The sequence below is a fragment of the Diadema setosum genome, chromosome 20 (assembly GCF_964275005.1).
Source record: "Diadema setosum chromosome 20, eeDiaSeto1, whole genome shotgun sequence".
Lineage (NCBI taxonomy): Eukaryota > Metazoa > Echinodermata > Echinoidea > Diadematoida > Diadematidae > Diadema > Diadema setosum.
The window spans coordinates 21,486,709-21,509,276 of NC_092704.1; the positions used below are offsets into that span (position 1 = coordinate 21,486,709).

Below are 22,568 nucleotides of genomic sequence, written 5' to 3' on the forward strand. Positions count from 1 at the left end.
GAAAAATGGAGGGACCCACTAAAAAGAGGGACCCACTAAAAAGAGGGACCCACTCTTACCACATCAGAAAGATATCTTTCCAGAAGAAAAAAAACAACAACACAGTAATCTTTTGTGCCTTCTTGCACTGAACTTCTGAACTCAGCATTCCACATCGTATTCCAGTGAATAGTTGGCAATATGTAAACATAAAACAGACGATCGCTCAGCACGACATTGATGAAAGAAGCAAGGCATAATGGCACAGTTTTCACAATGATCACGGTAGCATGGAAGGTGAGGATTCATTTTGTGAGCAAACAACTTCCCTCATTTTTGCGAGACCTGTATAAAAGAGCACGTATACAAAATGAAGCTTAAAGTCCTGGCAATTCAAAGACCTGGTGCCTGTATATGTACAAAGATAGTATACAAACTCGTCCGATTTAGATGTTGTTCGTTTACGTTAATGTAGATTTCAGCCATAAGTTCAGTTTGGCAAGACTTATTTCTCCAGTTGTATAAAAAAAAAAAAAAATCAGCATGACAAAATCCAAAATCATTCACGAGTCATGAAGGTACAAACAAGAGTTATCATTACGAACATACAATACAATAATGTGATTAATACGAAGACCTACATAATGGCATATAAGTATACAAATGGAGGAGACAGTTATTGATAAGCAAATCGCTTGACACCGGCCTCTGGACATTATGGATTTATTACAATTATCACCCTTTTTTTTAGCTAAATTACCAGAATACATACACATCGACTGAATAATTAATGTAAAACTTTCAAATATTTCCAATGTCATTTGACCGAAGAGAACGACACAAGGTTGATGTAACAGGAGAGAAACGCGAATAAGGGACAAGAATGAGGGGGTACCCGAATAGGAAGAGTAGAGGGGAGAGAAGGATAAGAAAAGCGATTGTACAGTGTTCGGGAGTTGGGAGCTTTATAGAGGAAATCAAACCAACTAATATTTTCAGTTAAGCGTCTTTGGAGCTCTAGTAGTTTCTGGTCCAGGGCGAGGCGCGTCGCGCAGCTGGCATTGATGACGTAACAAAAGGTTTTTACTGTATATGGGGATGGAAATCGGGCGACTTCCAGAATGCATACAGATGGGTAGAAATCACTGATCTCCTCGGAAGAACTAGATCAGTGGTGGAAATGAGCTGCTTGGCGGAGGTCTGCGCTCTCAGCGTTCTTCTCTAGTTGTTTGTTTGTTTGTTTGTTTGTTTGTTTGTTTGTTTTTTGTCAACAGTCGGTCTTGGAGCCTTCTTCCTCCTACTTGCCGCTGGGCTCCACTTCATTTCGCGCATGCCCTCATTACCCAACGACAACATTCTCTCAACTCTGCGCCACATCCGTGAGGTGACACGTCGCTACATCCTTGGCAGGAGGGAGATGGCGCTACTGCGCAAATCCTGGCAAAATCCTCGCCAGTCTCAGGAGAAGTTTCTTCTTGACATTCTGCGGGAGAATGCCGACACCGTCTACAGGAGGGAACACCGCCTCGGCGAAATTCGTTCCATGGAGGAATTCCGACGGCGCCGTCCACTGACATCGTACGAGCATTATAGGCCTTACGTCGACCGGACGATGAGAGGTGAGTCGGGCATCATTACGCCACGGACGCTGGACAGTTATTGCCGGACAACGGGCACCACCGGTCAGTCGAAATACATCCCGCACGTGATGAAGTTGCACCTCCTGGACGCCTTGTTTTACCGCACGACGAAACTTGCGTTCGAGCTCTGCCCAACTCTCGGCTTTCTCCAGAAAGAATTCTGCTTCTACGTCCATCCTAGAGTCACGAAAGCAGAGAATGGAGTCGACATCAGTTCGTTCATATGTTTCTCTTCGAAGGACAGCCGTCGCCTGGATCTCTTCACTAGTCCGCCGGATGCCTTTGGGATCAGCTCAATAAAGGTTAGAAACAGGCTATACACAGCCTTTACGTTTTCAGTTATCCTCGCTAAGAAAGCTTAAAATGAACGAAACTATATAGATTTCAGAGAGTAAGAGCCTTTGAAAAAAAAGAGGGCAATTGTTCGTAGGCCTAGAGCGCTCTCTTATTAGTTACAGATTGTTAATCAGAAGATTTGTTGCTCCGGAGGTTCGTTAATTCGAAAACAAAATAAGATTTGTTATTCCTAAGATTCGTCAATCCGAAAATGAAAAAAAAAGGTTCGTTATTTCGAAGGTTCGTTCATCTGTAAAAGAAATAAGGTTCGTTATTCCGACGGTTCGTTAATAAAAAAAAAAAGGAACTGATAGGTTCGTTTTTCCCAAGTTTCGTTAATCCGAAACTGAAAATAAAATCTTCGTTAATCAGGAAGTTCGTTTATCCGAAAACAACATAAGGTTGGTTATTCCATGGAGCTACTAACATAGTAGCTCCATGGTTATTCTGAAGGTTGGTTAGTCTTATTGCAGGGTTACAAATTATTCGTTATTCCGAAAAGTCGTTTATAGTCAAACGCACCTTCTTTTCATTGCCAGACTAACGAATCTCATTTCAGTTTCGGAGTAACGAACATTCGGAATAACCAACATCACCCTTTTTATTGTCAGGTTCAAATTTTTTACGACAAAGTACATCAAACAGCATGCAGTTACCAACTTATTTCGGTTTGTTTGTTTTCAATATGACTGAGCATTGTGGAGTTGCCTCATTTTACAAAATTCCGATACCAAATTGTGAGTCATTAGAATTTAAGGTTTTTTGCTTTCATCACTTTCACTTTTTTATATCATATTTATTTTATACATCACTTTTCCAAAACGTATAGGATGCAAGCTACATTCACGTGCTCTTCGCCCTTCGAGAGCCATCCATCGGCATATTCTACTTCTTCTTCCTGCACTATATGGAGAGCATGATGAAAATCCTGGAGCAAAGGTGGCCGGACGTCGTTTCCGACATCGAGCAAGGGACTATCCACAAGGACATCGAACTCGACGATGGAGTCAGGGCGGCTCTGGAGGCCGCCTTGGGCTCAGGCGACCGAGAGAGGGCCAGACAACTGCGACGAGAGTTTGAGAAAGGGTTCAAGGGGATTATGAGGAGAATTTGGCCCGACATGGCCATAGTTGTCGGCATCGATAATACTAAGATCTGGCCAACGTTGGAGGCAAAGTATGCACCAGGTAATCCCTCAGTCCTATATGCATGATTATTCAACAGAGAACCAGATAATGGCTCAACCGGATCCCCATACAGGGGTCTCGTCCTAGTGAGATTGCCTGTCAGCAATGGTCAGTTCAAACTGGCTGAACTCCACCGTTGGCTGGTGACAAGGATCATAAATTTGAAAAATGACACCCAGGTTCAAGATTGTTGAAATGCAAGGATAAAAACATAAACCAATTTAAGAAATGTATTAAATTTGCAACTTTCCAGACGTTTTTTTTTTTTACACAAATCGGTCACTACGGCGTTGTTTATGCAAATTAGAAGAGAAATTGGCCTTATTGCTTCATAATTCCATCACTGGCTTTTACTCAAAGCCGTCAATGTTCTCCATCATTGTTTAGTAGCTGCAATCACTCCCACTAAAAAAAAAAAAAATGTAATCATCGTTGAGTCACATTAGCTCTTAATAAATAGAAGTTTTACTTGAATTTTGAATGGAATTGTTTTGAAGTTAACAAGTAATTCCTTTGTGGTGGGAGGCTTTTCGATCGAGTACTTGATGTATGTACTCGTTCCAGTGTTCATCCATTATCGTTTATCATTGATCTTTCAAAATTTCCTATTTTTATTTGAACATCAGTTGCGAATCATTTACGTGCAGGGGCGGATCCAGGAATTCCGTAAAGGTGAGGCGCCTTTGCAAAATCAAAGGGGGGGGCGCACGCGCGCACCCCCTTTTTTTTTTCTTTGTATTTCTATTGTTTTAATCAAAAATAAAAAGGAGGCGCGCGCCCAGTGCGCTCCCCTCTGGATTTGCCGCTGTTCGTGTACTCACAAAAGATGAACTCGAGACGAAAGATCAGCAACTTCATATCCTACTTTTCAGGGATTCCTTTGCTTCCATTTGTGTACGGATCGTCCGAGGCCATTTTGGGTCAGGCTGTCTGGTTCTCCAAGAAACAAAGAGGCTATTACCCTATTAACACCGAACTCATCTACGAATTCATCGAGCTAGCAGATACGTGAGTGTGAGCAGTTTTTTTTTTTTTATTCCCCGGTAACACGACATTTGCTCCCGCGAGAATAGTTTTGTTCCGGTCCTATTTTCTCCAAGGACTTGTAGGGTTAGGATTATGCTATAGGATCTAAGGTTTATCTTATAGTGAGGATTAGGATTAGGATTAGGGTTATGTTTGGACGTAGAATTTATGTTAGGCTTACCGTGCAGATATTTCATGAGAGAAATTGTCGCAGGAGCAAATGTCATGGAACCTTTATTTCCTCTCTATACTTGTCCTCGATCCTTTAGTTCCATATGTCATATGTAACATGACAAAAACTACGCAAAAAGGGGGGTTTTCAGTAGAGCTGAAAACCAGTGTAATAGGCCTACTTTGAATGCAGTTTTAACACAAGGAACAAGAGTAGTTTACCTCCCAAGGACTAGGCCATGAGCATGAGGTGTCTTGACTATAAGTGTCCCGAGCTCACAGTCTATCCACTGCATGAGCTTAACACCTCCACCACCTGTTGTGAGATGATCCTTCTAAAAGCTGATAACTATTGTACCGTGCAAGATATCCCAAGGAAGAAAGAAATAAAAAGACCCCAGATACACTATAGATAGAAAAGTGAATCATATCATACAGTGGAACATAAATGTATACTGTGTACACAAGCATTGGGTGGAGGGGGTGACTTAAGGGGTCTCCAATGCACGAAAAAAGCGACAGTCTTTTTTTTAAATCTCTCTCTTCTTTTACATCTGCAATATCCTCATTTATGACCTTTTAAACCACATTTACTGTATATTTCTTCTGCGAAATTAAAAACAACACAATCTTTTGCACTTGTTATTTTATTTCATTATTGCAGTGACTCGTTTGTGTTTTTTAATGAAACTGTGAAAATAAACAAATCGGAAACTGTAAGTAATAGTATAGGAACATTAATGTCGTTTGGATGGATGACACTTATTATCATCATCTGTTGTGGTGGTACAGGGATAAAGACCAACCCAAGACATACCTACTCGACGAGCTGGAAGTCGGAAAGCAGTACGAGGTGGTCATCACCCAACTCAGCGGGCTCTACCGATATCGGATGGGCGACATCATTCGCGTGGTCGCTTTCGATGGCAAAACTCCTATTTTGGAGGTCCTGTACAGGTGGGTATTGAGTACACATACAACATCACAGTTTCATTTTGGTTGCACTTCACGAGTTCGACACCCACATGTCATGAGTTCGACACCCACATGTCATTTAGCCCACGATTCACATAGCCCGCGACTCATACAGCACATGAATCATGCAGCCCATGAGCTTAACACTGTTAGCAAATAAGGTCCATGAGTTCGACACTTGGTAGACAAGGCCCACGAGTCTGACACTAGGTAACAAAAGGCCCATGAGTCCGACACTTTTGTTTTGCCGAGTGTCTGACTTGTGGGCCTTGTTTGCCTTGTGTCGAACTCATGAACCGTCTAACTTGTGGGCTCTACAATGCGGAGGACTCATGGAACCGGAACCTTTTTCCGATGTCGAACTCGTGGGCCGTCTTCCTGGATGTTAGTCTCGTGCGATCGCCCCTTTCATTTTGCTTCCAAAGATTTTCAACATACCAAAAACAACATCACACTCTGCTTTTGACAGATTCTCGAACTCGAAGTGCGTCAACCTATATTATTCCAACCAGGTTGGGTGCAAAAGCTGCGAAGTGGAGAGAGAATTCATAGCAGAGTTTTCTTCACCGTCTGCACACCTGGCAAAGTGTTTTTTTTTTCTTTCTTAATGTTTTATTTTCTTCCTGTTTCAACCAACAGGTTAGGAACGATGCTGAATGTGAGATACGAGAAGTTGACCGAGGTAGTCGTAAGAGAAAGTGTCTACGCAGCAGTGGCTCGCTGGCCCGGCCTGACCCTCTGCGATTTTGCTGTTGCGGAGAGCCCCCTCATCCCCGAGACAAGCCCTGGTGAGTGGATTCAAGTCGGTGTGAATACTGTGAATATTTTCTTAATACGTCATAATTATTCATCTTTGACTTCCGTGTTTTTATTTTTGTTTGCAGTTTTTGTCGAGTAGGGCCGAATAATGAGAAGATGGTTTCATTGATTATGATTGTGTACATGGGGTTCTAAACGGTGTTGCTTTTTTCTATGCTGACTGAAGATAAAACTGTATAATTTGAAAAGTAAAAACTAGGCCCCTACTTGATTCTTAATGCAGATCAACTATAGGTAAATCACACCTGACCAGAACTTGGTATCACGGACACACACCCACGCACAACAAAAAACATTATATATATATATATATATATATATATATATATATATATATATGTATATACATGTATATAAACATATATATATTAACATTATTAACACCAATATTAAGAATCACTGTTGAAAATATCATTGATTTAGAGACAAAATATGATATTATAATAGGGCTACCTAGGAGACCGCTTTTAATGTTTTCTTCGGCTATGTATTTATCAATCACTTGCCAGACTGTCATATCTCTCGGATTTATATTCTTCGTTTTAGGTTAATCGAGTTTTGTCAAATCAATTTGTTGTCTTGCCATCAGCGAGCGATAGCTCATTATAAGTTTGTTCGAGCTGATATGCTAGGCTTGTGTCGTCCTACACGATTAGCATTGTCATATCATTAAATATGCAGTGGACGAAAACTCGAGTATACGACGAGCTTCACCTATACGTCGAGGTTTCGATAGCGCACATTATGATGTACACTGTATAACAATAATTACGAAGCACACAAATGCCACAATCACTGGTAGTTTTATAGGGTCAAATCAAAAAGCATTCACATAAAAGTTCGTGGTTCATTTTTTCGTATTTATCATCGTTACAATTGATTCTGATTATATCAAAGTCATTAATATCAATATCTTTATCGCAATTCCATTTTTGTTATCCTGTTCAAGTTCAAGTTCAAGTTTGTAAAACATTTATCTTCCATTTTTTCATGTTGTAAATCACATACATAAAGTTGTAAAAGGAAGGCAGAACCTCAAAAAGTAGAGCTTGTGGTGAGCTGCCTAACAAAAATACACTACATCACAAACACAAGAAACAACAAAAACACAATATAATAGTTCCCATGGCAATATTAAGATGAGATATTCCTCAAAGAGAAATATTGCAGTCTAACAGAGGGGCTACAGTAAGTATGAAAATATGTGACGAGCTACAGCCTAACAAAAGTTGCATTATGTCAAAGTTAAACGTTACATATTTATAAGTGCTGGTAATGTGAAACCTCTGCACAGATGTAAACAAAACAAAGAATGAAATGCACTGTTTCCAACTGCAACCGAATCGTGAATAGACCCCTTTACCGATATATTCAAATCAACAAATTCAAAGCAACAACTAGTGTATGCAAAGTGGATTCCAAGTATTGAAGTACCATTATAATGTACAGGTTACTGAAAGAACTCGTCACCATGCCCCGAGGGAAGAAACACCCACAAACCTAACCATATCAGCAAAAAAGTCTCTTATTCCAAAAAGAGATACGATATATAATAGACTCAAAGAAGGTACAGATTTTAAATGGGCTGGGAGATTATTCCAGACCTTGGGACCAGAAAAGCGCACTGTGTGTTGGAATAAGACTTTTGATGTTTTGGAATGTGAATTAATGAAGATGATCTAGTTCATACTAATGGTATTCTGAGTTTTCTTCAAATAACTGACATAAATGATCAGGGAGAAGATTATTTGTACACTTATACATAAATAAACCCAATTGGAATGTATTGATATCTTTTAAACGCAACAACTTTAACTAACATAATTGCCATTCTTGTAATTTTTCATTATTTACTACTTTTTTGTCATAGCGTTCGAGCCTGATGAGGTCATGCCGTTCTACCTTATCTTCCTCGAGGTGAAACAAGAAAACGGGCAAGGAAAAATCACACTCACCGAGGAGCAAAAATCTATGGCACGTTGACCATTTTTTAAGGAATATTCATAGCATAAGTAGTGAACAGACATCAAACTGCGTGACACTGTATACCACCTTGGTTGAATCGAGCTAGATATCATTCAAGTTTCAAGAAAAATACAAATAAATCAGCAAGAGGGTATTCCCGTTTGCGCCACTGTACAATGCACTGTCATGAAGCAACCTACTTAAAGACATAATTTACCATTTGCAGACGAAAACCCTCAGAGTTAGAGCTTTAAAATAGTTCTTTAATGTGAGTTAAGGATAAAAACAACCACTTTAAAAGTTTGAATCTGTATAATCGATGTTTAGCTGTATTGTTAAATGCACAAAACGTGAACAATAATCATAATAAAGATATTTCCAGACTAAATCGTCTACAGTTATGGTTTATTGAGAAAAATACTGATATCTCGAGCTCTTTATATTTTTGGTTTTATTGGGAAAATTTTATATGATATGATGTTTTGTGACGTAATAGATATACATATATGCATCAAAATGTGATATCTTGACATTTTTTACATCACTGTTCCCAAAGATAAACAGGACCTTTAAAGTTGTATTTTGTTATGTTAAGTTGTGGGATGTTATTTCATAATAGATTTTAATTAGAAAAAAAAATAGACAATTTTCCCATACATCTGTTTTGAAGAAGTAAAGTAAACACGGCTTATTGCAGCAGTGAGATTATTGATCTCCTTAATACTGGGAAGTGCACCATGGAAAATGCATTTTCAGTTATTCAATGCTACGTATTTTATGCAAATATATTTGTGTGTTCGATATTTGTAAGCCTACTACCGATTTTCTTGACGTAGAAGTAATGATCACAGTGATGATGATAATGGTAGTTGTAAGAAATAACATGATCTCTTTCATAGCAGAGGTTGTAGGATCAAAATTAGCTTACGTTGAGTTAATTTCATAGCAATGACATTAATAGCGTCCCCCTGATTTCACAGATCGACACTGAATTGCGTCGCCGAAATAGCGATTATGAGAGACTTCGCACAGACGACGGGATATGTCACCCTAGAATTCATCTCGTGAAACCCGACACTTTCGACGAACTCAAGATCTATGTTCTAGCGAACACAGGGGCGACTGCCAACCAGTACAAAACGCCGAGAAAGCTCAGGCTCTACGGAATGGCCGAACTTCTGCTGAATCATACTCAAGATTAGGCTAGATTTGTTGAGTTCTTTGAGGGAAAACGAAAGTAGCAATGTGAGCATTTTGTCTATGGTTCTTAATAGAATTTTAAAATTATTTGTGACTTCCAATTGGAATTTGATTTTTTATGAGGTTGAATAGTAATTGAGTGGGTTACATGGTCTCTCTCTCTCTCTCTCTCTCTCTCTCTCTCTCTCTTGTTTTTGTCGAGCCCACCGGAGGCGAGGGGAGACTAAGGGATCGCCTGCGGCGTCTGTCCGTCCGTCGTCCGTCCGTCCGTCGTCCGTCCGTACGTCGTCTGTCCGTAACGCTACAAAAACTTCAATAACTCTTTACTTTGGGCTTCAATTGCAATCAAACTTCGAGGGAAGAGGGTTTATACAAGGTTTCACATTTTACCATATATGAAGGTCACCTCAAGGTCAAACCTCACAGGCAGGGGTCAATGAACTTGTAGGGCCCAATGTTAAGTTTTTATGGCGGGTTTCTATTATGGGTCATAACTTTTGATCCATAAGTCCGTTTGTGACCAAACTTGGATGGTAGATGTCCCTTCGGGAGTGGATGGTCACCACAAGGTCAAAGGTCACAAGCATGGGTCAACGAACTTTTAGAGCCCAATGTTAAGTTTTTTATGGCGGGTTTCTATTATGGGTCATACTTGCAACTTTTGATCCATAGGTCCGTTTGTGACTAAACTTAGATGGCAGATGTCCTTTGAGGAGTGGATGATCACCATAAGGTCAAAGGTCACAAGCAGGGGTCAACGAACTTTTAGAGCCCAATGTTAAGTTTTTATGGCGCATTGCTATTATGGGTCATAACTTTTGATCCATAAGTCCGTTTGTGACCAAACTTGGATGGTAGATGTCCATTGGGGAGTGGATGGTCACCACAAGGTCAAAGGTCACAGGCAGGGGTCAGCGAACTTTAAGATCCCAATGTTAATTTTTTATGGCGGGTTTCTTTTTTGCCATAAATTTTCAACCTTTTATATCTCTTTTTATCTGTTATATCTCTATTTTTATCTGTTATATCCCATTCGCGTACTATTTCTTGTACGCGAATGGGCGAGACACATTATGGCACTTGCCTTGTTCCCTCTTCCTCTTCCTCTCTTTTTATTTCTGCCCCTGCCACAAAGTGTCACCGGGAGCATTATAGTTTCGGTTTGTCCGTCCGTCCGTCGGTATACTTGATTTGCGAACGATGAATTAAACATAGAGCCGTTTAAGGTATCCAAACAAAACTTTGTCAGTGTATGTGTGAGTGGACGAAGTACGCCTGTCAAAGGTCAAGGAGCGAGGTCAAATGCTGAAATGTCACTATATCCCCGTATATATCTGCAATATCTCAATGTATTTACATGAAATTTAGGGTTTACAATGCATGCAGACTTTTGCCAAATTAAGATTCCTTAGTAAAAGTTTTCGGTCGTAATGGAGGACCAGAGATCTGGGTCAAAGGGTCAAAACATACATGAATCAAAGAAAGATTACAAAATGGAGGGATTTTCCCTTTCAGATTCATTATTAAATCGTATTATAATGATCCTGTTATTTCATGGTCCAATAGAACTTGAGTAGAGCTAGTAAAACATAAATTCAAATACACAAAAATTATTATATGCACTGAATCACCACCTCCTGTCTGGATGTATTTCATTGATTATCTCTACGCACATTGGCCTGTCGGTGTTGGCAGGCAATCGCATAGACGTAGAATACATGTTCTTGGATACTTGCCTTTAGAACGTAGGCTTCAATACATATAGACAGAGACAAAGACGAAGTTGTCTCGCCCTCCGTATATTTGGTTTTGTTTTTGTTTTTGTTTTTGTTTTTGTTTTTGTTTTTAAACTGTCAGCACATACTTACATTATATTGTCATATTCCATTGCGTAGTAGTCAAGCAGTCTGAAGCACCACTTTCTAGATACTTATACTCTGCAGCTCGTCCAAACTTTATCAGTGTCAATCGCGGTATCGCGTATAACACAGCTAATCGCAGCATGTACACCGTGTATGTACAACGCTTTATATCATTATATCAGATTGTCTGTTTGTTCTGTATTAATATACGTCATATAATATTGTGCCTGTTGTGTGTATTGATTGATTGATTGATTGATTGATTGATTGATTGATTGATTGATTGATTTTATTTCCGAAAAATAAAATATGTACATCACTTCTTATTGAAAATGCAAAGAAATTATCACAAAAGTACATGAAACTGCGGCTGGATGGCCCTACTCAGCTCCGCCCTCATGGTGGAGCTGTTCTACCGAGGGGTCCAGAAGAAAACATACTCGGTATATCTAAAATTAACATACAAACTTGTATCAACAAAAAATACACTACACAAAATTAAAATAACATCCACTACTGCATTTCAGTTATATAAACACTATTACCATGATGGCAATAAGCCAGATCAATGAAGTTAACAAATATATACAAGAAAAAAAGTACAGATACAAATACATTTAAGTTGAAAATTTGACACTAATAAACACGATCCTCTATAACTAAACGATTTGCGGCAGTATTGAGTTTTAGGTTTTGTGAGAACAAGAGTGCCAACAGAACGAAGATTATATCGTGTATCGGAAAATCTAAACATCTCTTTTAAATACGGTGCAGAAAAGTTATTTATGGCCTTAACTGCCATGGAGTACAAATGATCTCTGCGCCGGGATTCTAATATTTGAAGGTAAAGTATGGATTTCTTGATTTGAAACATGTTTATAAGGGTTTATTCGAAGAATTATTCTCAGTGCCCTATTTTGTAATTTTTGTAGTTTATCTGTGTGTTGTTTTGCCGCCGATGATCCATAAATAACATCTACATAATCAAATAATGGGAGAATAAAAGTTGTGTATATTAATTTCAAAGTTGAAGTATTTACATAACTGCGTAAACGGCCTAGAAATTTCACCAGTTTGACAATATTCTTACACATTGTATCTATATGTATATCCCATTTCAGCTATTGATTAATCATAACACCAAGGTATTATGTTCATATTGTTATATAACTGCTGTATTGACTATGTCATTGTCATTGCACACTGTATGTCATTTTGTGTCTGTGTAGATCCTGATAAAGGCCTGTAGGGCCAAAAGCTTCAGAATTAAATAAAGAAAAAAAAAAGAAAGCAGAAGCTACGTCCAGGTTGGTGGAACGGTCTAATGCCTAATTATGCATATTCTATACATAAGTAGGGCCTACTTGGGTAGTGGATGACGCAAGTATGAAGGTATATCATTGTATCATGTTCATAGGGTTACCTTTTATTTCGTGTACTTTATACGTTTCAGAAAAAATACTGATCTGAAGTAAAGCTGATTTCTGAAAATAATAGTCCAAATAATTTTATTCTGCAATCATAATAACAGAAATAGTTCTATTGTTGTTTCAATCTTGCTGAAATTTGTTTGTCAATTTTCTTTATTTGATTCACTGTCAGCTCATATTTTTCGTTTCTTGTGTATCGGCAGATATTTTTTTATTCATTTATTACTTAAAGTTAGAATAATCCTTGTAAAGAGTCTAATTTTACTCGATTTTTTGTGGAATCATGAAAAATGGATTCTAGAAGTAGAGATCACGTTATAATCATAATGATGTCGTCTCCTTGCATAGTACTGTTCCTTTGGGTGTTTTTCCATATCGGTGTGTACTGCACTTGTAATGTAGTGAAAGTTAAGTACTCTATATGAGAAGAGGGTTTTGCTGTGATTCATTGTTATAACTTCAATAAACAGAAAATGCTACAAAATTGTGGTGAATATTGTGTTTATTTTGTACATGCTTAAAGTTAGAAGTTTCATTGATGTTCAACAAAGTGAGACTAATCAGTGTACTGTTCCGGTATCATATACATGGAGTGCTCTTTTGCCCAGGAATGATGGATTTTTATTTTGCTGTGATTCATTGTTATAACTTCAATAAACAGAAAATGCTACAAAATTGTGGTGAATATTGTGTTTATTTTGTACATGCTTAAAGTTAGAAGTTTCATTGATGTTCAACAAAGTGAGACTAATCAGTGTACTGTTCGGGTATCATATACATGGAGTGCTCTTTTGCCCAGGAATGATGGATTTTTATTTTGCTGTGATTCATTGTTATAACTTCAATAAACAGAAAATGCTACAAAATTGTGGTGAATATTGTGTTTATTTTGTACATGCTTAAAGTTAGAAGTTTCATTGATGTTCAACAAAGTGAGACTAATCAGTGTACTGTTCGGGTATCATATACATGGAGTGCTCTTTTGCCCAGGAATGATGGATTTTTATTTTACAATAGTGTACGGAAACTTTAAAAGCCAAAAAGCAGCACTGTACGTTTCCCCGCGATTTGGAAAGCTCCATAACATAGAAGGTTCATTAAGTTTGGGAATTATCACAAGTTCATAATTTCAGAGACCAAACAACACTACAATAGAAAAAACAACAACATTGAAACGGCAATTTGTGTCTAATTCTGGCATGTCACTAGCATGGGTTGATTTCCGGAGGTTGGTTCGTCTTTAGCTGACACGAACGAACCGCCTAGAGGGCGGAGTTTAGTGAGGTGGGGAAAAAACCAACCTAACTCTTCAGACATTCAAGTTGGCATCATTGCCATACGCACATTTATGATAATGATACAGGATCATCATGGTTCATCTTGCTGCAATATCCCCATAAAATGACAGACGATTGCAATAATTTCATGTTGTCAAATTAAGCCGATGTACCAACATGACACATACAAATTTGTCATTTCAAAGTTATTTAAAAAAGAATGAAACCAAAATATAAAATGTAAATTGAAGAAATAAAGAAATAATGGGAGAATAATTATATTAGCAAAGTTTGAAGAATTATGACAATCAGTTCAGAGTTTATAAATTTTGATAATTTTGATGCAGACATCGCTGGATGAGATGATTAAAAAAAAATTATGACGAACATTAATACATTATACGAACGAACGAACGAACGTCATGTTACGGACCGGCGGAAGAACAGTCCTGGAACAAAAGTACGTGCCGTGCTTAAATAAAGGAATGGAATGAAATTAAATGTATTGAAAATTATATACAATACAAATAGAATTTAACGTTCACCCTTTCCACCATAATGAAAGAGCACTTCACTTTTACAAATAGGAGTTATAATAATATAGGCCCTACTCGGGGAATCCCCGAAAAAGCCAAACAACAACAAAAAGAGGTCTCTCTCGCCCACCACATAACATGCCCTCCACTCCAAGTGGGTTTAGATGTGTATTCAATCATGTCATGCCTTTATACGTAAGGACTATGAGACAAGCGACCGTTTGTACCGCTCGTAGACAATAATATTGTATAAATTCTATGAAGTACAGAGCCGACAAACCGAGTACAGGTTGGTGCATTGTACAGTGTTATAGGGACTCGACTTCCTGATGTTGAGGTGTTGAACATGCGTATTAACACAAAAAAAAATAATGACGAAGTTTGCGGTCTTACTGTACTGTCGCCGAACAGTTCGTTTTGTGAGTACAATCACCGCATAACAGTATTGGTATATGCAGTCGTAAAGTGTGAGCAGAAGAAAACAGAGAATGGAAGCGACGCACTGCAGGTAAGCGCTCTCTTCATCTATTTATACGTGTTTTTGATAATCGCTGCTTCGCACCATTGCTTGACTACTGTACTTCAATCATGCTGAATCAAATCGAGCAAACATAGTTTTACTTTCTAATTCGCAACTTTAATTCGTTGAAAATCAAAGTTACGGTTACTCGCTATATTTCACTTTAGTCATGACTGTGGTGAGCTACATAATCACGAGTATATAGGTGCTCATACAATGACAATGGCGGATCCAGGGGGCGCCCGGTTCGCCACCCCCCCCCCCCCCCCCCCCGCTTTGTTTGTTTGTTTTTTGTTTTTTGTTTTTTTGTCAAATAGAAGAAATGAAAAGAAAAATGTGAAAGGGGGCGCCACCCGATTGTAATCGCACCAGAAGATAATGCACTGAAGCCTTTTAATGTTTATTAGCTGATGAAACCCGGAAGTGGTACCAAAAATAGTTTTCGCCTCCCCGCCCCCCATTATGGAATTCCTGGATCCGCCCCCTGAATGAGGAAAGAGTGTTAGCACGTAATCCATTGGCAGTAACCAGCAAAGATTCAGCTTCCTATACCACGGAGCTGGTCGCAAGGACATTGTCGTGTCATAGGCCCCATTAGTGCTCACCGCACGCTTCCTCTCGTGAAAAGCTCACATAATATGAGAGCATACAAGTGTTCACGAACTACATGTCAACGTGAGGCAGATAGATATGAGTACAGGAGCCCAATAGATCATAATGTAGTCATCTGGCTGCACAGAAATACATCTATAGAAATCAGTGCAGTGCGGTCATTGGTTTGAAAGTTAAGCTCGACTCACAATTCGAAACCCTTTATTCATATTATGATTTCATCACGGGACAAATTAATGCAAAAACAAAACAAAACAAACGATATAATTGACGTACCAAAGACCTGAACATGCACTACACAGGTTAGCAAGTTATTTACATCCATAGACACGTTTCATTTCATAGCACGGTCCTGTTAACAACTTTCCTGGAAGCTCTGGCTGTTTGGATATGAAGGGAGGTGGTGAAACTTGAAATAGTCTATAGTCTTTCTCCCATGTACAGCATCAAAAAAGTGCAACATTTTAAACCTATTGCTATGTGAAATGTAATGAAATGAAAGGTTTATCGAGTGAGGGACTTGTTGCTACGAATATCCTTGTTGTAACCAGGTAATGATGCATTCCAGGAATATCCAGCATAACTTCAGACACAATATTCTGCATACGAGCTACTTTTTGAAGAGCACATACTTAGAATATAGTTGCATAAGTAAATCAGTTACCACTGGGGTAGTTGTGAATTGCGACTAACCCTTAATTATGTGTGTGTGTGTGTGTGTGTGTGTGTGTGTGTGTGTGTGTGTGTGTGTGTGTGTGTTTACATTCTTGGGGTAGGTCCTATACGTGTTCACTGAAGTACTAATGTTCAAAATAATAACAAGGACAGGAAGACATAAGTTAAAAAGTCAACTTGTGGGACAGGGAGATTTTAACCTATGAAACATCTACCCATGACTACCCAAACACAATGAAACAGAACAGTAAAAGTTACTTATAATGCTTAATGCCACACTTAAGTATGCTCGAATTGACTTTCTAAATGCACTCTGAGAAAAATAGGTTCAACTTTACACCTTTACCAGTGTCACACTGGGAGCACCTTTACGAGTGTAACTTTGCACCTTTCAGATCAGAAAGGTGCAAAGTTTCACCCATAAAGGAATTCAAAGTGTGCCCAAAGGTGCAAAGTTGAACCAATTTTTCATAGAGTGTGGGATAAAATCTAACAAACAGTAAAAGTTACTTATAAATGTTATAATAAGATCTGGCGTATAGATGAAGAAAGGTATGAAATTTTAAAGTTTTCACATGTTTTCACGAAGTGGTGATAGCGATCCCAACCACATCTAAGCATATTAGCTAAGGTAGTGCTGTCATCACCTCAATGGATTATACGCAAAACTATGGTAAAAATTATCTGTGCTGTAAATAATTTGAAGGAACTAAAAGTTGTTCAAACGTCATCATCATCATAGAGTGTTACAACTCAAAGATTTGGTGCGGTCTTCTTTATCCAGGGTAGCCTCTTCAGTGTTGCCATTGCTCTACCAAAGGACCCTGCCATCATAATTACCCTAACGTCAATGAACGTTGCCAGGTACCCATTTATACACCTGGGTCGAGAGGGATATAGTGGGCAATTCTCTTATCCAAGGACGTAAACACTGCATGGACTGGGCGGGAATGGAACTCGGGTCCTCCGATTGGGTCCGAGTCGGGAGTTTCATCCACTTTGCCACAGCGCCCCCACAATATATAAGCCTACAATGTTTTGTCAAATTTGAAATCGATTTGCCACATTTGCACTGCTACCCTTTTCATTAGATATTTAAATACTCGTTATATACGGTCTTTCTAAGCGTAACAGTAAGTGCTTGGTCAGGCAATGCGTGTTTTTACCAACTTTGTCTCGTGTAACTAGCCATACGTTTTATGTTACGTAAAGCTGAATGCTGTCATGCTGTATCTTTTATTTGGCAGGAGTTCGACCCTGTATTTCGAAGTCTGAGGCCAACTTAACTCTTCTTCTCTATTGTGTTGTCTCCAACCATGGTACTAGTTAAAAACGTAAACCCACAGCAACCCGATAACCAGGCGGTGCGGGATGAACCTGCCAATCCCAACCCTCCGGATATCCATCCCCCTCCTGCCGATCGCGATGATCCTGAGAAGACAGATTGGATTGAGGCGTGTCTTTTGACAACCGTTGCCATGGCAGCAGTGCTGATGTTTTCCCTCATCATCTCTGACTGTCTGCTCGGCGTGGATCTTCCGCTCTTCATGTCATCCTCTGTGGAGGGACTTGGTTCATACTCCTTCCAAGTTTTCCAGAGCACTCATCACATCTTCCAGGACACAATAGCTGCATGTCTTTCACTTCTCCAGTCAGCTTGGGCCATGCTTTCCATTAGCAAGTGGCCTCATCTCCTCTGGAGTACCATCCGTAACATGCTGACCTCCCTCAAGAGTGCATCGGTGACTTTGTGGCGAGACTACCTCCCGATAGTCAAGAATGGAGTAATTGCACTGGCCACTAGCTTGGACAGATGGGCAACTCAGTACTTTGGACCATTCTTTGGGGAGTTCTTCTCCTACCTGCAGAGCACAGTCAACAAGCTCTTGGACAGCAACACGTCTACCAAACAACCTCAGCCAGGGTTTTTCGACCTTGCAGTCCTCTTTGTCACTCTTCTTGTAACTATTCCCCTAGCATACATGACGATTACAAACTTAGTCTTTATTATCCACAAGGTTTGGAGATTGATCACCTTTTTTTCCTTCCTTCTTCCTCTAACCACCGTCATGGCACGGATGATCAAACATTTCTTCCAATTTCTCTTTCAGTTAATCAAGCGTCTTTTAATGGTTCTCATCAGTATCTTTGCCTGGTTGATTCTCCTAGTTGTGTGCATCTTCATTATCAAGTACTTCCTGACAGGAAATTGACATTCGTGAAAGCCCCTAGGGTTCGTCAGGAAAATTGTAAACATCGGCTTCGTGAAAATATGAACCATAACATGATTGCAAATTTAAGCCACGCAAAGAACAGATCTGATTTCTATTCAGAAATTGATTTCAACCAGATGCAACATTGTCAAACTACTTTTCAGAGTGATCCATTGTGAATCTCGGCTTTCGATGAAATAAGATGGTGAACGGGAAACATCACTTTTGTATTCTTTTACTTTCAGATTTAACGGCTATCATCTGAAATGCGTCGCCATTCTATAAGTGGAGTAGTATCAACGTATTGATGGAATTTTCTTTGAAGTCGGACACGACATAAGAAAATCAAGACTTTTTGACAATTTTAAAGTTCATAACCTGATTTTACGTCTGATTTTTATGCAACTCCTGTCGCTTACTCTAGTTTAGCAAAGTTTGATAACTGAAGAGGGAATTATATTGTACTTCATATTGTGGGCTAATCAGGGCATTATGACATACTTAATTAGTGCTAAGTAATCATCACAACATTAGTGTGATTAGGAAAAATTGGTGAATTCTCAGTGTACGTACAGTCATTACTCACGTCATCACGTGACGAAGCCTTACCATGCCTTAGTACTTTCGGAGAAACAAGCATACTGGGGGGGGCATTTCATGAAGCGTTTTGTCCTACAACATCCTACAAGTTGGTCGGACAAATTTGCTCTCAGCCAATCAGATGCAAGGATTTCAATAGCTTATAACATTTTGTCAGAAAAATATCTGACCAAATTACTTCATGAAATGCCCCCCCCCCCGGTCTACGAAGCGTTGCACTGTCAATCGATTTTCATGAATCACGAATGCGTGCGCTTTCATGAGAACGCCAATTCGTTTTTGAAACTGCTGATAGATTACGAATTCACGCGCGCTTTTGCGAGAACAAGATATTAGACTACTTGTCCCAACACACCGCACACCAGATAGCTAGACTCTTTCAGAACATGATACATTGTAACGAAAGTTAATGTTGCAAGCCCCTTCTCTCTGTAGAGTAGACAATAGAATTTTCACTGTACAAATGCATAGGTGACGTTGACTTTAGATTTTAACTGTGTCAATGCAAAGGTATATTCTTTGCTTAGTGGGTTTTTTTTTTCAACGTAGAGACATCATATTGTGAATATAGGCCTTATGTGCCAAAGCTTTATTGTGTCTTTGTTAACGTTTTGTAATGCATGATGTTATCATTTTTTAACTGCATTACCCTCATCCCAACTTCTGTCGTGAAGATTATTTATTTTTCTTTGTTCTTACGTGTAATGATTTCATGCTGACAAACAAACGTCCTTGTATTGAACGTGTGTTTGGATGTTTAATCCCCTTTTGTGTCATATCTCGCAACAAAATTGTTATATCGTTGAATTTCGCTCTACGTGTAAACACAGTACACTGTAATGTGAATGTAATTCTGGCCCCAGTTTTGTTGAAAATATCAATCGATAATTGCTGATGTTTTGAAAACAAGCCATTTTCTGCTAATTTGTGTCTTTGATAGTCATTATGTAAATACCAAAAATAAAGGCCAGTTCTAAAACACTAGCCGCTAGTTGGCGTTTTAATGAGGAGCGTCGAGATAGACTGATGAAAGAGTTACTTCTAAAGAAGATCCAACAAGATCCCTTGAAGTTTACTTAGTTGATGTTGTTATTATATCGTTTTACGTGAATTTTTATTCTTTCTCTCAATCCAACGTACAGTGACTCAATTTCATTGTGCCATTAAAAAAGGAAAAATGAATCCAGTTCAAGGGAAACCTCTTTGAAAGTTCAAAATAATACAAATACAACACCAGAACAGTAAACCTTTATTTTAAAAAAAAAACGGCTTGAAGAGAAGAACGTCATTCTGCAATTAATCGAGTTAGAATAGTTTCGGATGCAGACAGTTTACTTTAAAATGTGTCCACTGGTACTGAGATTGCATATCTGAAGTTCAAAGAGTGAAGTATCACCTTTTCAGATGATATACAAAGACAACAGAACACTGTTTTTTTTTTTCTCAGATTGGCAGAAAGAGAATCTTGTGAAGTAGGTGAGAAACCTTTCGTTCGCAGACAGTGTAAATTAAGGGCGATTTGTTAATAAAATGATTCCATTATCTATGCCGTAAATGCAATTTGTACACACATGAGGTTCTTGAAAAAATCTTGCGTACCCTATATCTGTATATTAATGTATGTGTGACATGCAGATATTGCATACTGACATTAACTATTTTAAAGTTGTTTACATAAAAGATTTCTCCATCGAGATATTGTTAAATTCTGTTTGTATGGTTTATATTACTATCTTATATAATTTCATATTTTCCACTGAAGTGATGGGCAAATACTCATGTTACACTCGTAAACAAATGAAATAACACTTTTTTACCAGTGACATGAGATCAGTGACATTTATGCCTCTGACGTATTTACATGGCATTTGTTTTATGCTATTTCCTTGGGTATCAATGACATTTCTATTTTTTCAACTGCTGCAACAAAAGCATGTGGATTTCATTCCAGTTAAAGGAAATCAAATACTTCCTATGCAGTTTCCGGGAAGTCGCTTTGTTGCCCTCGTTGTTATTGTTGTTATCATTATTGCTGTTTCGCGTAGCTCTGAGTCTTTCTCTCAATGTATACTGACTCACTCATATGCTGCCATGAAGAAAAAAAAAAAAAGAGAGATAACATTGTATACCTACCGTCTAATTCGCATAAATCTACTCGTTGCTACACCTGTCACTCTTTTATATCATTACAAAAAATACAAGAATATAAGGGGAAATACCTAACTTGAATGAACTTTCACTGTTCCATCGGTGTGATTGTCTTTAATCTATAATTTCACTTAAATCTCAGACTGCTTAAAAAAGTCATATATGAACTAATGTTATTTCGTTACTTTTCCAGTTCTTGGTAGGCGATTGTGCCCTTTTTACAACGCTTTCCATACACACACACACACCCACACACACACACACACACACACATACAAACGAATACACTTACATGTCTAGGGTTCCTACATACACGAAAAAAACAACAACAACAACCACACTCACGCACTAACAAACACACACACACACACCCATACTCCTAACCCGAGTGGTGGTCCTTTTATCATGCTTTAAACATTCCATCACAAGAAGTAAAGTTAAAATAAAATAAAAAATCCCTGGATTACATAAACAGTTACAGAATTAATACGTACTTGAATTACTTTCCATAAAAGATCATGAGATTTCGTTTCTTTTCCGGTTCTTGGTAGGCGATTGGGACCTTTCTACACCGCTTTCCACAAACAAAAACACACACACGTACACATACACATACAAACGAATACACTTACATGTCTAGGGTGCCTACATAAAAAAAAACAGCCACACTCACGCAGTGACAGACAAACACACACACACACACACTACTCCTAACCCGCATAGGGGTCGTTTTATCATGATTTAAACATTAGCATTACAAAAAGTAAATTTACGATAAAAATGTATATAACATCCCTGGATTACACGAGCAATAAACAGAATTAGTGACATAGGGCTACTTGAATTACTTTCTATAAAAGATCCTGAGATCAATCACATATAGAAAATCATACAAAATACACTAGATATACCGTTAAACACAAAATCAACAACTATCATTCGTCTTTCCAGTAGATTATATTTCCCACGAAAATTTGAACCAAAAAAAAAGAAAACAAAACTCACAGGTTCCCATTGAAAATAGTATTCTTGGTTGTCAGGTTGTCGCCCTGCAATGGAATTCATTCATATTGCCTTGTTGCTGACCGAAATGAGATAGCATACAGACTTTTCATATTTTCTCCATACATAATGCACCCGATTTAGCATCAAAAATTCAACAAACCATAGACATTTCTCCCCGCATTTTCAAATGAAAATAATGACTTGTTATTTTCTACTGAAAGTAATGCCCATGAGATTTCTGTTCAGTCTCTAAACAGTACTATTAAAATCAAGTGGAGAATGATGAAAGTAGTGTTCACCTACGCAATGCAAATATGCATTTAACAGAATCTATCAAGATCCTTTGGGCTTTTTTTTTAAATTCTGTTTCATTCGGTTTTTCATTCAGTTTT

The 22,568-nt window shown here is 38.4% G+C and overlaps 1 protein-coding gene across 1 annotated transcript; it reads left to right on the forward strand.

Annotated features, from left to right (window-relative positions):
• Positions 1 to 2,894: 2,894 nt before the first annotated feature.
• Positions 2,895 to 9,300, forward strand: LOC140243501 (GH3 domain-containing protein-like). The gene is made up of 6 exons (XM_072323171.1): positions 2,895 to 3,142; positions 4,015 to 4,150; positions 5,132 to 5,296; positions 5,954 to 6,102; positions 8,004 to 8,107; positions 9,079 to 9,300. The coding sequence occupies exons 1-6, from the start codon at positions 3,055 to 3,057 to the stop codon at positions 9,298 to 9,300; spliced, it is 864 nt and encodes a 287-aa protein (XP_072179272.1). The 5' UTR covers positions 2,895 to 3,054.
• Positions 9,301 to 22,568: the final 13,268 nt, after the last annotated feature.